The sequence below is a fragment of the Nestor notabilis genome, unplaced genomic scaffold, assembly GCF_000696875.1.
Source record: "Nestor notabilis isolate BGI_N333 unplaced genomic scaffold, ASM69687v1 Scaffold25224, whole genome shotgun sequence".
Classification (NCBI taxonomy): Eukaryota; Metazoa; Chordata; class Aves; order Psittaciformes; family Psittacidae; genus Nestor; species Nestor notabilis.
Window position 1 is genome coordinate 1861 of NW_009927248.1, and position 15570 is coordinate 17430.

Genomic DNA, 15570 nt, shown 5'->3' on the forward strand with positions numbered 1-15570 from the left:
GGTTCTAATTTTACAAAAGCCCTTAGGTGAGCTTTACAATTCTTGTCCCTTTCAGTAAGGACAAGCTGAGATCCACTTGTGTGGGCTAAATGCAGGGCTAGGCTACAACTTTCATTGCCTTGGGATTCTCAGGGTGCATGTATAAATACAAATTTTTTTGTAGCCTTAAAAATCTTTGTAAGAGGGTCTGCTTGGTATAGTGATGGTTAAAATGTTCTATCTCAAACTGATGATGGATTACAGTAGTGATGTGCAATAGCATACAATGGTGTGAGAGAAGCAGAACTGGTAAGAAATCAGAGATGGAAAAGTGTACGTGACTGATCTGGTTTTTCTCAGTAAGCATGTAGTATTGTTTTGCTAATCACATATTTAATTACATGTTTAAGATTAATTGAATGAAGATCAAAAGCCTAATTAAGCTCCATTAATTTTTCTTAGGTATTCTTAAGCAGGTTAAAGATTACATTAAAGAATGCAGTAAGTGCCAGGAAAAGCTAGATCGCTCTAGATCTCTGTCAGATCCTTCTGAAATGCTGGAGGAACTAGGACTGGATACAAAATCTCATGAAGACAGTAATGAAACAGATGATGAGTTGAGTAATACAGCATCAATCCCAGCTGCATCCCCAAAGCCTGTGAAGAAGAAGCCAATAGCAAAGCATGAACTTGTATTTGTAAGTACCATTGTTTACATCTGAATGTATGTAAGGTGGTTATTAATGCGTTCCTAGTCACATACTTATTTAGCATTGCTGCGATAATCTTGTAATAATAAGATGACATAAATTTTGCCAGAGATACTCAATATGTGGAAATGGGTCACTGATATATTAGTTACAGTATGTCATCTTTGGAAAATAATACCACCCTGACTCCTGTTTATGCGTATAGGACCCACGGGAAAATGAATGGCAAAAGTAGTAAAGCATCTCATACAAGATTCTCATGGAATCTGTATCTGTTCCTTAATAAATGGTGGTATATTTATATATACAATTCATGCTGATAACTGCGGGCTCGTATGCATGTAAAGACCTTTGAATCTAGAAACAACTTCAGATTGCAGCATTGAAAAAATATGGCCAAAGAACTGTTTGAATATCCATGTTTTCCCATTTTTCCAGTTGTTTAACTGTGTTTGGAGGGAGGGTGAAACTTGATGCATTTAAAGAAAAAAAATAATGGTAAAGTTAAGCTGTATATTATGCAGGCTGGAAATGATTGTATGATTGCAGAAAATAATCCTTTTATGTGTTTCAGTGTGAATGCTTAAAAAGGCACAGTCCAAATGTAATGAAGTTCTCATAATGTTGTTTATGACAGGTTGACAGTAAGGGCCTTGTGAAGCAGTCATCTTCCAAACATTGTCTGTCAGTCTTAAATCAACTGAATCAGCAGAGGCTTTCCAATCAGTTCTGTGATGTGACTCTGCTGATTGAAGGAGAGGAGTACAAAGCTCACAAATCTGTCTTGGCAGCCAGCAGCGAGTACTTCCGAGAGCTCTTCATTGAAAAGGGAGCTGTCACTAGTCATGAAGCTGTAGTGGATCTGTCAGGTGAATTGTTGTGGGTTTCAAAGCTAGAAATCATAATATCCTAAGTAAGGTGAACAGTATTTGATTCACTTTTTTTGGGGTTTTTTTTTGAGTGTTCAAGACAATCATGTATTTTATCTTGCTTTTTTTCTCTCTTTTGTGTGTGTCTTAACACTAAAGTGGTTACTCTGGTTTTGCATAATCTGATCTTCCATGTTGGATGGACTTTGGGATTTCATCTTAAAATTTCTGAGAAGTTTTGGATTGATTTTTACTTTGCTTAGGTTTGTTTCCTCCTTGTATTAGTCACAAACATTAAGAAAGGGAACATAGTCAAATGCTTGAATACATCAAGAGGGCGCGTTGACTAGCTTCTTGGAGAGCTGTTTAGCTGTACAAATGCTAAATTGTTTCCTGTGTCTGTGAAACACTATTATACATGTTTCTGCTTATTTCTCAGACCTTCTGGTACCTTGAAGATACGAGACCATCCTAAAATAAATGTTCTAAAAATAGCTTTATAGTGATGAAGAATCCTGTACAGAACATATGCCTCCTGTGTTGCATTCCCATTAGTTTCTTAACTGTCTTTGTGTCTGCATGAGCAATAGACATGCATGAACAATAGATTTCTAGTATGATGGTCCAGAAGGTCCTCCAAATCAAATATTTGATTTAAAATTTAAAGAACTGCGGGAAAGTTATACCAAATGCTTGTTTTCAAGTATTTCTATCTGTAAATCCATATCTTTATTTTTCTCATTAGCCACTTACTTGTTTTATTTTTCTGCCACATCATTTGTTACTTGAGTCTTGAGTACTTTTTGAATGTAGCAGGTCCAGAAAGACTTCGCTTAAATTAGGGTTAATCTGCTTCAAAAATATTGTGGCTCTCGCAGCATCTTGAAACATTCTTCTCGAGAATTTTATAGAACCTCAGTTCTACCTATTGGAAAAGTTGTCTGAGCTTACTTCCGCATAGAAAATACACAAGGAGGATGCTTTTGTGTAAATTATTATTAATTGAGTACCAGTGGAGGGGCTTCAGTGTTACTTGCAAGTGTGTTTTGCTCTAAATTTCAGTCTTAACCATATCGAAGATGAATTGTTGTATTCTTCATGGAATATTTTGATGTAATTTGGGGTCATCACTGTTTGTTCTAATCTGTTGGTTTATTCCTGGTAGGGTTCTGCAAGTCCAGTTTCCTGCCTCTTTTGGAATTTGCTTATACTTCAGAACTAACCTTTGACTTCTGTAGTATGGCAGAAGTCGCCATGCTTGCCCGGCATCTCTTCATGTCGGAGGTCCTCGAAATCTGTGAAAACGTGCACAAACAGATGGAAGAGAAGCAAATTACAGTGTACCAAAAGGGAGATGTTCAAACAGTAGAATCAACGCAAAATTTAGCAGAGCAGACTGGAGTTGGGATGCAGCCCAAGGACGGTGCTGAGCAACCTGAGCTCACAGCCAGTGAGGTGCCAGTAGCTGTGAATGGAGCTCCTTCCTCTGCTGGGACAGAGGAGGCAGCAGCACCCCAGCCTGACCTCTCATACCCAGAGCCTGCAGAGGCCACTCCAGATGATATTTCAAAGCCTGTGGAGCAGTGTGAAACAACTGAAAATTATGTCAAGATACAGCTGCTGGAGAGCATTGAAAATAGCACCGTGTCTGTCGCAGAGGCGGAGCCATCGGCTGCAGAAGCCATGGACACAGAAGGTCAAACGGAAACTGAGGGAGATCAAAATGAAAGTGTTAAAGCAAATGTGGACATGGCTTCCGAAGACTCCTCAGAAACACTCAAGCAGACACATGGCAGTCAAAGTAAAGAACAGAGCATCTCAGATTTACAACCAGAAAGCCAAGATAATACTTTTAAAAGCAAGCTTCGCCAGCGTTCTGTTTCTGAAGGGGGATATATCAGATTGCATAAAGGAATTGAAAAGAAACTCCAAAATAGAAAGACAAATCCTAAATCTGCAATACAGCAGGTATTCTATCTGTTTTCAGGGCTGTTGTCAGTCATCATGAAGTGCTTCAAGACCAGTCTGAAAAGACACTGCTGTTTCCAAGCACTGTCTGGCAAATGTTTTCTTTGTTGAGCAATTGACATTGCTGCAAACCAAAGTAACTTCTAAGATGTGACAGTTGTGCAAAACGAAAAAAAAAAAACCAAACAAACCAAACATCTGTACCAAAATTTTTTCCATATTGAAGATCTTTAGAATGCTCAGTGGCCTTAGCCCAGCTGGAGTATCTCCCCACAGCTTGGTTGGACAGAATGTGTATCTTCTCTCTAAAATTCTTAGATGATCTGGGAATGTAATTCTTAACTAGCATGTGTGTATGTCAGTTGTAGACAAATGTATTTATCAGTTAGAAAAATGAGACTCTACATCTATTAAGACTTGAAAACAGAGCACTGGGGATGAAAAATTTTACATCCTAAGTACATTTTAAGACATAGTCGTGAGTCTCAATGATGTTAGTCCTTCAGGTTGTGGTCAGTTAAAAAGTATGTTCAGAGAGCACTGATACTAGAAACTGTAGCACTTGGACATATTAAATGTTTAGCAATTGAACTAGGGTTTTGGAGGGGGGAGGAGGGATGGCTTTGGTTTGTTGTTGTTTGGGTTTTTTCAAATTAAGTGGTCATCTTACTCGTTTCCCTTCAAGAGTCTTTCCTCTTCTAGTGCCAGTGAACAGCTGACATCATCTCGCTGAGCATTATTACATCTGTTTCTGTGACAGTACCTTTTGTGTTACTCACTGCAAGTCAGCTAAATCTCTAAATCTTAAGTGTTAATTTCCAGGGGTGTTCTGTGAGATACTTGCATACTAGAGCCACTAATCCCCACCAGGGGGATAGTTCTTTATCATTACAACACCCTTGTAGATATAAATTGTAACATCAGTCTACTTTCACAGATGGACAAGTTAAAGCCCAGATGCTAAAACTAGCACAAGCAAAATAGTTGAGCAACCTATTTACAATGGTTGGAGAAGGACAAGGTTTTTCTCCTGTTTTGGAAGAGGGAATGTCTACCTTAACCTCCTTAACATTTTGCAGTTTTTAAATCTCGCCCCTTGACAGATGAGGTCTGCAGACAGTGACCGCCTATGGAAAAAAAAAAATGGTTTACATAATTGCTCAGAATTAGGAAATCGGGACAAGGTTTCTGCTTTCCTAACTCATTTCATAGCTCTTAACATTTTTGTCTCATGCATCCCTCAGCTCCCCTTCCATGGCACTGGATGTCATACAAGCACTGGGAAGGGGACACTCCCAGTTTTGTTGCTGGAAGAATAACAGGAAAGACAGGCTGCAGGAAAAGTGCTGCTAATTTTTGAATTGCAGTAATTGCAGTTGGCATGGGGATGAAATATGCTTTGTATGAACAGATTATTGTCCAAGCTCTTACTAATCATCTAGTGAACAAAATTTATTTTTGTGGCTTCACAGTTTAGCCTGTTTGCATCAGTTTTCAGAGCAACAGCAAAATTAAACAAATTAAGATGTTGCCCCTGTGTTAAGTTTCAGTTTGGTTTTGAGAGACATGGAAGTGCTGAAGGGCTAGAATGTTTGCAAAAACTGTTAAATACCTCACTTGTTGGGAGAACAGGAAGAGGAAATGAGGATGCTTGTACTTTTTTCCCTTGCCTTATTCTCAGAAACCCAAAGGGGAGATAGCCGATACAGGAAATTTCAACCTGATCACTTACAGTTTGGCTTTTAAAGAAGTTGACAGCAAGTTTCTGCAAATGAAAGCAAGATTAACAGCTCCAGGTAGCACTGACAATACTGCTTAACAAAAAACCCCACAAACCACTAGTAAAGCTGGAATGCTATAAACAAAAAAAGAACTTTGCTTAAATACGGCATTTTTCTTACAGGTTCCTAATAACTCAGGTTTTGCTGGCTGGTAAAAATTAATTAGGCCACTTATATTTTAATCTGACTTTTGTAGTAAAGCAGACGTAAATGCTGAAAAGGGAAATCAGAGTTTAGGAAAGGGTTGGAAAGATTTGGTAGATAATATCATGACAGGCAGTACTTTGTAGTACATCTGTAAGTTAGCTCTCACTTAGCAGTTACTCAGGGATGAATAGTTAGTTATCTCTGAACTGGTAGGTCATTGTCTGCCTATAACTGTAATCAGTTTATGGTTTCAAAACAAGACCAACTTCTCACCCACCATGAGATCTGTAGTTTTGCAGTGAACTTTAGGGTAACTTCCTAGCAGCTAAGTAAACTGAGCAAAATCAGGTGGTATTATAGTAAGTCACAGAAACATCAGCCTTCAGTACTAACTTGCAGAGAAAATATGAAATAAAGTGCAATAAAGTTCATTCAAGGGTTATGTTTTTCCAACTTAGGTTGCCATGAAGCTGGTACAACGAGGAAAAAGAATGAAGCAGCCCAAAAGAGACACCACAGAAAATAATGAGATAGAAGCTCAGCACAAATGCACTGAGTGTGGAATGGTGTTCCAGCGGCGCTATGCACTTATAATGCACACGCTGAAACATGAAAGATCTAAAGATTATAAATGCCCAGTAAGTTGGAGGTTCCTTTTTGTAAAGCTCCCTCTTCATTAAAATTATTCAGTAACAACTTTAGTAATGATTTTTCTTATATTTTTTTTGTACATGTATTTATTTTCCTTAGGGATGTAGCCATGATCTGGATAGGGTGGGGTAAAATGCGGTGCAGCCACATGGCCTGTCAGCACTGTGTGATGTGGGAGTATGCTTGCTGCTCAAGACAGTGCTGGTGTGGGCTTTACTTTTAACCTTACCCGTAAATTTTCAACTGTGTTTAGATTAGCCTAGAAGTTAGCCTCATTGGGAAGTGATCGGTGGTTCTGTCAGTAGCCATAAAATTAAAAAATTACAACTATGAATTAACCTGAGATAAAATGCCTTTTGGCATCAAGTTATAGGCCTAGCTAATCATGTTAATACACTTAAAACCTTTGATTACCTTTTTAAATAGTGTTTGAATATTAAACGTGAAGTAAAGTTGTAATATTTTCTTCCCAGTTGTGTAAGAAAGAATTCCAGTATGGTGCCTCGCTGCGAGCCCATCTTGTCCGGCACACTCGGAAGACTGAAGTGAACACTGCAGCTTCCAGTGCAGAAGAGACAGGCACGTCTTCGGTGAAAGGGAGAACTAAACGGGAATTTATATGTGATATATGTGGGAGAACTCTACCTAAGCTCTATTCTCTCAGAATACATATGCTCAAACATACAGGTGTAAAACCACATGCATGCAAGGTAAAGAGAAAGTCCTTTTACTCTCTGATCAAATTAGTAATCTTTTCTTGGTATTTTAGTATTTACACTCTGTCCTACAATTTAGATTAATTTAGGTCACTTCAGAATACATTCCTGATGAAAATTCTTGTAGTCCAAGATTGAGAAAACTAGAATGAAGTCTAATCATGAAAGTTCGTAATTCTATATCTAGAAGAATGTGTGCAAAGTCTGGTACAAAATCATAGGTTTGTTTTTTTTGTCCTAGTCCACTGGATATGGATTTTTTTTTTTCTTTTATTAGGTTTGTGGAAAGACCTTTACATACAAGCGTGGATTAAAAATGCACTTAGCTCTCCATGAAGTACAGAAACAGTTCAAGTGTGACTTGTGTGAAAAGTCTTTAATCACAAAAAGAAGTCTTCAGGAACACATGAGCATTCATACAGGTAAGTGATGAGAAAGGAGATCCTTCTATTTTGGCTGGCTATTGTATGCTGCTGAGCTTTAACACTGTTCTTCAGTGACAAAGGAACTGTTTGAGAAAAATAAATGGTAGTTTCTCCTTTTTCTTCTACTGGTAAGACAGCTGAGATAAAGGTGAGTAGGCCTTCTACATTTGTTTTCTGGGGTTATTTTACCCTAATTTAATGTTATTATGCAGATGTTCTGTACAAGAACAGGGAATCAGGACAAAGATAGGCCACAGGCTGGAATATTCTGGAGCACTTACTTTCAGCCTATCTTTTCAGAGGAAAACATGATAACTTAAATCTCTGAGAATCTCCATATACATTTTACAAGACTTGCTGTACTAATACTGAAATTTTATAAAACCTGGTACCTTGGAAGATCTTAGCATGTGAAAGATAACAATAATTTAATAGAAGCAGAGTTTTGAAATTGTAATATGTAGGAAATGTCCGTGTTTCTTGCTTCCCTGAGTTGGGCAGAATTAACAGTAAGAGACTTTATGTTAAAATAATTTGTTCCAGAAATGAAGGAATTTAAATTCTGGAATTTAATAATTCCAGAATGAAGGTACTTAGCATTCTGAAATGGATGAGTTGTAGCAGAAAACTTTTCTTTTAAGGTGTTGTGCCACAGATTCAAGATACAAGTCATCCATAAGCAATACGGCATTGCTGGAGAAGTTGCATGTTACATGAACACAGGCAATTGGGGGTTTTCCACAGAAGAGGGTATTTTTTAGGCTGTTCACACTCCATGACTAATTTAGTAGCTGCAGTATTGTACCTGTCGTTAAAAACGTGCAATAAAGTAATTAGAGGTGCTACTTCACCTCTGTGTATTACACTGGCACATACAAAATACACTTAAAAATTCCATCTGTGTGTCATTAAACCAATACCTCTTTATAACATTGCTACTTAGAGAAATTATACAAGAAGAAAAAAAAGCACTCTCGCAAAGCACTCCAAAGTTAGGGAGGCCTGGCTTTGTAACATGTTTTGTTTTGTTTTTGTCAGGAGAATCCAAGTATCTTTGCTCCATCTGTGGAAAATCTTTCAACAGGGCGTCGGGACTAAGTAAACATATAAAGAAACACCAGCCAAAGCCTGAAGTTCGTGGATATCAGTGTACTCAGTAAGTTGGTTGGTGGTTTTTCTGGTGGGTTATTTTTTTCTTGCCATTAATGGTTCTAGTAATGTTAAAGATTACCAGCATCTCCTTGTTGTAGCATAAAACTGTTCACTGGGCTGCAATAAGACTTCTAAAGCATAAGATTAAAAAAAAATCACTTTTGTTACTACATGCACTGGAGAGCAAAAGCTTGTTTTTAAACTGTTACCTAGCTCTATTTTCATACAGCTGTTTTCTAATGAGTGTGTTTGCACTTGTAGCTGTCATCAGTAGTGATGCGGTTTTAAAACTCATTTGTTGGACACATAGGGTGGTAAGCTTGTCATAGGCAAAGGGCTATTGGAAGAAGGGTTCTTGCTACCTTTTACTGTGATAGCTGGTTTTGGTTTAATTTGAAAATTTCATATGCAATGTAGATGTCATGTACTGGCATGTACTGCAACGCACACTGTGTTTAGCAAACAGCATAAATTAAGACTCACTGACTACTGTGGTTAGCTCGATCATAAATGCATCTGTCAGTGGTATATGGTGTTACCTGATGAAGAGATGCAGATGGTGAGGCAAAGATGTCAGAAGAGCAGATTTGTTTCAAAGGGAGGAATCATGTCTTTGATTAGACTGACCTCCGCAGTTTCCATACCAAGAGGAGCTAGCGATTTGTAATTTCATAGTCATACTATGGCAAGGTAGAAATGAAAGAAAACTGGGAGTTCGCCTGGATTTAGATGTATGCAAGCAGCAAGCTAAAGAATGAGTCTCACTAGTTTCGGATGCTTTTTTGTAGGATTCTGAATTTGGTTTTTCATTTCTAAAAAAATATAGTTGAGCATTACAAACAACAGATTCCAGTTATCTTTATCAATAATTAATTCTTATTGGTTGAGGGAAGAAACAGCTGTTACCACATGAACTTACGTGGACAGTATAATGCAAATTTCTGATGTCTTCCAGTTGGTTTGCCTTTCATTATTTCCCATTAAAATAACAGAAAGAATGTTCTATTAGAAAGAAAATGCTGTTCCTTTTAGTTTTCCCTAGTTTGCTGATGATGCAATAGATGTTGTCTTGTGATTGTCTTCAGTTGCCATTAAAGAAGAGAGTTCCAGTGCCTTTGAAATCAGGATCACCAAGATCTATCTTGTATGGGATGCTAAAACCTTTACTGTTACAGGTGTGAAAAGAGTTTCTATGAAGCTCGAGATCTTCGGCAGCATATGAACAAACATTTAAGTGTGAAGCCATTTCAGTGCCAGTTCTGTGGAAAATGTTACAGCTGGAAGAAAGACTGGTATTCTCATGTCAAGTCTCATTCTGTCACAGACCCTTATAGGTAAGAGGAAATTCATTTAACAAATGAAATACACTAATCAGTATGAGGCTGTACAGATCAACAGCCAGTCAACAAGGAACTTCCTAGTCCGCTGTTAAAGTACCGATCGATTGATGTTGACTGGGGTCTTGAGTACTTGAGAATGGATGGGTGACTTCAGATAGCGTGGTCCAACTGTTAACCTGCTGGCACAGTCCTGGAACTAACACATACGAAGTTGTAAGAGAGTAAGTATAATTAAGTTAGAAATGCTTTGTGTGTGATCTCACTTCTCTAGAATGGTAAGTGGAAGCTTTGTGGCTGTGAGTAAGAGAAAATGCAGCTCCATCCAAGGTTATTTGTAATTATGGAACTACTTGTCATGTGGGACAGTGTTCCCATTAAACTTTGTCTATCATAATTAAAGTGTTTTTTAAAAAGCATAACATAAGCATAGCATAATGGTTTCAATAGATTTCTCAACACTTTTTAGGTGTAATATATGTGGTAAGGAATTTTATGAGAAAGCTTTGTACAGAAGACATGTAAAGAAAGCCACACACAGTAAAAAAGGAAGAGCAAAACAAAATCTGGAACGAGTTTGTGAGCAGTGTGGAAGAAAATTCACGCAACTCCGGGAATACAGGAGACACATGAACAATCATGAAGGTATGTAGAAAACAAGTAGCCATGACATCCCTCAATCCCTGCAAACATTATGAAGAAAGGGGGTGATTGTTTCTTTGAGTCTGTGTATGTCCTGTGTTGCAAGAAGCATAGAAACCCTTACAGATTCTCCAGCTTTATGCTGGTCCTGGTTTGTTAACTTGCTTCTAGCGATTCCCAGAAGATGGGATCTTCCTAAAGCTGCAGCTGCACACAGGGACAGTGACAGTTTGTCCTTCTTCGAACTTTAATCTAAGAGGGACTTTTTTTAGAAGTGATTAAAGATGTATATCTGGCAAAGAATTGGATGTAGTAAAACATTCTCCAGTTTGAAAGATTCTCATAGTTAATAAAATATTCTTCAAACATCAAAATGATTGGCCTGAATTTAACAAAAGGACCACTGTGGAAACTGGTCAACTTCTTGACTTATAAGAAGCAGTAAACTCTGTGATGGTTGAGGAAAATATGAAAACATTTGATAATTTAAGAAAAAAAAAAAAGTGCATTTTTACTTTAGATGTGAAGTATGATTTGTGAGTATTTGGTTGTTCCAGCTGTACTGGAAGTCTAGATACACTCCCATCTCAGGGAAAAAAACAACACTACTTCAGTGAAGCATGTTTCCTTTTAAAGAGCTGTTAAGAGTAAATCTAATAGCTGTCAACTGTTGAAATAGAGATTTTGCATTTGTTTCTAAACAGAGAGTGTCTTGTAATAGATACCTAGTCTAAGTCCACAGTAACTGTTACAGAGGAAAAGCTAGCACTGAAATAGTGTTTGTTGCCACCCACGTGCCTCGTTAGATACTACAGACCACAGAGCTCAGATGTGATAAGGGAGAATAAGATTATACAAACATCAGGTGCACTGTTTGAATATATGTGCTGTGGAGGAGGAGGGGAAAAAGCTGTAGATGGCATTACAAGCTAACTAAAATAAGTGCTGGCCTTTGATGAGAGGTGTATAGAAGCATTCACAGAACCGAAGGGTGGCTAGAAATGTAAGTGCCAAATTCCGTGAAGTAATACATGGTTTCAGAAAAGCATCGCTGGCGAAAAATAACTAGAATTTTATGAAGTGGTATGCACTTAAAATAGGGGAGAAACTGCACTAAAAAGAATTTTGAGAATTTTTTTTAGAAGTAAAAAGTTAGGTTGAGCAGAACACTTGTGGAAGATGTTACCACTGAATGTAAGATTTTGTGCTTGCGTTATATTGTAGTACAGAAATGGCAAACAGGATTTCCTGCTTACATGGAAGAAGTGAAAGGATTTCTTCCGTCCTTTTATACTGCTGTTCTGCCTGTCACTTCTTATCAACACTCACACGCTTTTGTGAACTCCTGGCAGTGAGCTTTTCCTTGCTTTCCCTTTGAGAGCAGGTGTGAAGCCATTTGAATGTCTCACCTGCGGAGTAGCCTGGGCGGATGCGCGTTCACTGAAGCGCCACGTGAGGACACATACTGGGGAGCGACCGTATGTCTGTCCGGTGTGCAGTGAGGCTTACATAGACGCCCGAACGCTACGGAAGCACATGACCAAGTTTCATAGGGATTACGTGCCCTGCAAAATCATGCTGGAAAAAGATACTCTTCAGTTTCATAACCAGGGGACACAGGTGGAGCACGCCATCAGCATTTTAGCATCAGACATGCAGGAACAAGAAGCAGAGATCAGCGTTGGTGGTAGTGAAATTGAGACTGTGGTAGTGACAGGAGAGATGCTCGAAGCCATCGAAGCAGTTGCAGCTACCGAAGAATGTACATCAGTCTCTACTCTGTCTGACCAAAGCATCATGCAGGTGGTAAATTACGTATTAGCACAACAGCAAGGACAGAAAATGGCTGAAGCGACGCAGGGCATCGAAACTGTAGAAGTGGAAGTGGCCCATGTTACAAAGACAGACTGAATATAGCGTACGAGAGAGCAAGAAGGGTGGGGTCTTATGATCTGTGAGAGCTAAGTATTTAACTGGTTACCTGAGGCTTACAGTGATGCCTGTTTTCAAACAGTTAATCCTCAGTGCTGAATGTCTTGGTGATGAAATACTGCACCATGCATTACAGGGAAAATGTTAAGATGCTTCAGTGTGGGGCAAGGCTTTGAAGGCTAGGATTCCTGCACTGGACTAACTGTAAAAATAAAAATAATGTTTTTTGAGTCATGGAGTAAGTATCATGCTGAAACTTTAAAAAAATGAAAAAAAAAATTAAAGAGCCTGCACTAAAAGCTAGAAATGCACAGTTACTGGTGGCTTTTTTTTTACTTCTGTTTTTTCGTGCATTTCATCAGGTTTGTGAGCAAATTGCCTGTATTGGATGCTGTCTGTTTACTCCACAAGACAGGGGGATGGCAGAATGCTTCATGCAGTGTGTGCTTCATGCAACATACAGAAAATCCGAGGCTTTTCTTTGGGTAGATGCACCAGTGCCAGTCAGTGGATCCCAGTTTTGAAGAACTTATTTAAATTCCAGTTTGTGAGTGGCAGGTCCAAGGTTCAGTAAACTGTTTTGCAAGATAATGGGCAGGAGTCTACTGAAGCCTGAGGAAGTGGTTCTCTGGGACAGTCTGTGAGTTACCATTGACCAGAGGACAGCCCACTGCAGGCACACTGCTTAGAGAAGTGAACTGATTTTTATTTGTGAGCAAGGTGCTTACACTTCAGCCTCTGTGCACAACCATGTTCACTTCAATGATGTCTGGTTGTATAAAGGAAGCTATCACCTGCATTGTTGTATGTATACAGAGAATGCAACCTAATGATGGATGTTTCTAAAGATGTATTATGTTTAATGTAGAAACTCTCAAATTAGAAAGTTCTAATGGCACCCTTCTTTGGGTTCCTACCTGGACTTCTTAGGTATATTTATATTCCCATCTTGTCTTGTATTGTGTTGAAAGGAGGAGCCCTGCTAATTCCCAGATGGAACACCTAACAATATCAGGATAAAGACTATGAAAATCCAAGTATGGGGTAAAAATTGAATTTGTCTCAAAATCACCAGAGTCTCCAGAAGACCTTATTACTGCTGCTGTAAGAAAATACTTCTAGGACAAGCTAATTACCTGGTGCTACATCACAGATGGAAAGTGATGGGTGTTCTATGAGTAAGCATGAATCAAAGCCTTGCTTGGCCCAAGTTTAAATGCCTCTGATTTAATACCACAAACAGTGCACATCTGTATCTGTACAAGATGTGGATTCTGTCATTGCTGGTTGCTTGGGTGTTTGAGCAAGCAGCACGTCTGTCAGGGTAAGTGAAGGTGCTATGCACACGGACAAGCAGAATTGTATTTTTTAACTTGTTCTCGGTCTGTAGTATTATCAGATGTTTCGCAACTTTGACAGCAGCAAGATACCCAAGAAGCCAGAAGCCTGTGGTACTGCAGGCTGAATGCCATAAATAGTTATATGCATATAACTGTTCTACCCATGAAACAGATCGACTGAACAAAATCGAAGCAAACCCTATGAGGAAGAAGCCACTTCAATTGAACTAGTATTTCTACCTTTCATCTTACTTAACTAGTTGAGTACCTGTCTACTAAGCTACAGGATGGACTGTTCTTTATATACTTTGCAAGCATGTAGATAAGCATTCGTTGAAAAGTTTTTAAGAACTATGCAGTTGGAGTTCTTGTCTGGAATCCGAATTAATCTGTAGATGACCATTGCAAAAGTCACGGTCTTCCTGCAGAGAAGTAGTTATTTTATGCATCCTGCAGCCCTTGACGATTGTGTTCTTTTCTAATTACTAAATGGAGTAAAATTAAAATGAATACTTAAAAAAAAAAAACCAAAAACAAACAAAAAAACAACAAAACAAATACTGCTAGCTGTAACTCTTGAGGTTTTGTGTGTTCAAGAATCTGGAGATAGCCATCCTGCTTAAATTAAACTACTGCCATTATGATGGAAACAGATCTAAAAGAGCACTAGATAAACTTCAAAGCTTACTTCAGTGTTTTTATTTCACAAATAATTATGTATTACTGAAGTGAGGAAATGTTCAAGGAAAAATAGCTGTAAATAGCGCTGGAACGTTATTTGTATATTTAGCGTGTTACCTTACAAAAGGAATATTACCAGCACCTTAGTGGAATCTTCGGTGCATTTATTTATTTGCCCAACCTATGGATGAAGCTGAAGTGAATCTGAATTTCAGAGCCTTGTTTGCCTACTGTAGAAGAGCTTTTTAACTGACTTGATGGCCTGCCGTTTAACAACTATAACAACAGTAATAACTAACCAAACAAATTGCAACTAATCTTGTTTCCTAAGCAAGACTCAGCCAGGAATGTCAAAGCTGAATGTTGCGGCACCCCTTTCCTAGCACAGCGTGCCTTACCTTTTCAGAACGGCATGAGGTAAGCAGGGAGTGTCGCTCTTAGCTTTGCTGTTCCCATCCGTGTGAAGTTGCCTTATGTTTTCCTGAGGACTTCAGCTCTTAAATTAAGATGTTCACTACCCTTCTGCAGTCTATCTGAAGTCAGGCTGCAAATACGCAATTGATTTTGTTTAATTTGATTTTTAAAAAATAAAGTTCATGAGAAGTGTCCGTTTATAAAGTATTCCTGGTGAATTCCTGTACATAATAAATTTGATTTGTACATTCTGCTGTTTTTATTTAGTGTTAGATGTATAAAGTTATGGTTATTTCTGTCGTTAAATAAATCGAGCTTTGCCATGAATTACTCTTTCAAGCAATTTTTTTGGAGGGGGGGAAAAAGCTGTTGCAAAACTATTTACTCCAGTATTTCACCTTCCACATATAGATAATGTCTGGTCTGAACAGTTCTAGTAACACCTACTTTTCAATTTTTGCTTAAGGCTCAAAACATTAACTTGTGTGAGGAAAGGAAGCCTGCTGCCCTCCTAAATTGTGTCAGACCATGGCTATAGAAGAGTATGATATTAACCAAACACATCTTGAAATCATATTGGCTGCCAGACCTCTTGGTAGATGAGGTATTGACCCCGCTACCCAGCTGTACCTAGTTTAGTTTGCTTCAGATGCTATTTCTTTTGTCTTGGGTTCCTGCACAACACTGCCACCCCCAAGCAGGCATCCCCCTCCTCCTTCCCCCGGCTTTCTTTCCACTAGAGAGAGAACCATATCATTGAGTTGGCACAGTCGGGCGAGCGGGCAGGGAGCAGAATGCTGAGCGCTCGCCTCAGGAGCAGGGCCCG

The 15570-nt window shown here is 38.7% G+C and overlaps 1 protein-coding gene across 1 annotated transcript; it reads left to right on the forward strand.

Moving 5' to 3' along the window:
• Positions 1-437: 437 nt before the first annotated feature.
• Positions 438-12288, forward strand: ZBTB11 (zinc finger and BTB domain containing 11; the record flags this gene model as incomplete). Its single annotated transcript, XM_010013987.1, has 10 exons — positions 438-677; positions 1327-1558; positions 2724-3526; positions 5913-6092; positions 6579-6815; positions 7099-7243; positions 8285-8402; positions 9574-9732; positions 10205-10380; positions 11762-12288. Coding segments are annotated over 10 exons (2817 nt in total), but the record flags the coding sequence as incomplete, so codon positions are not given.
• Between the last annotated feature and the right edge of the window lie 3282 nt (positions 12289-15570).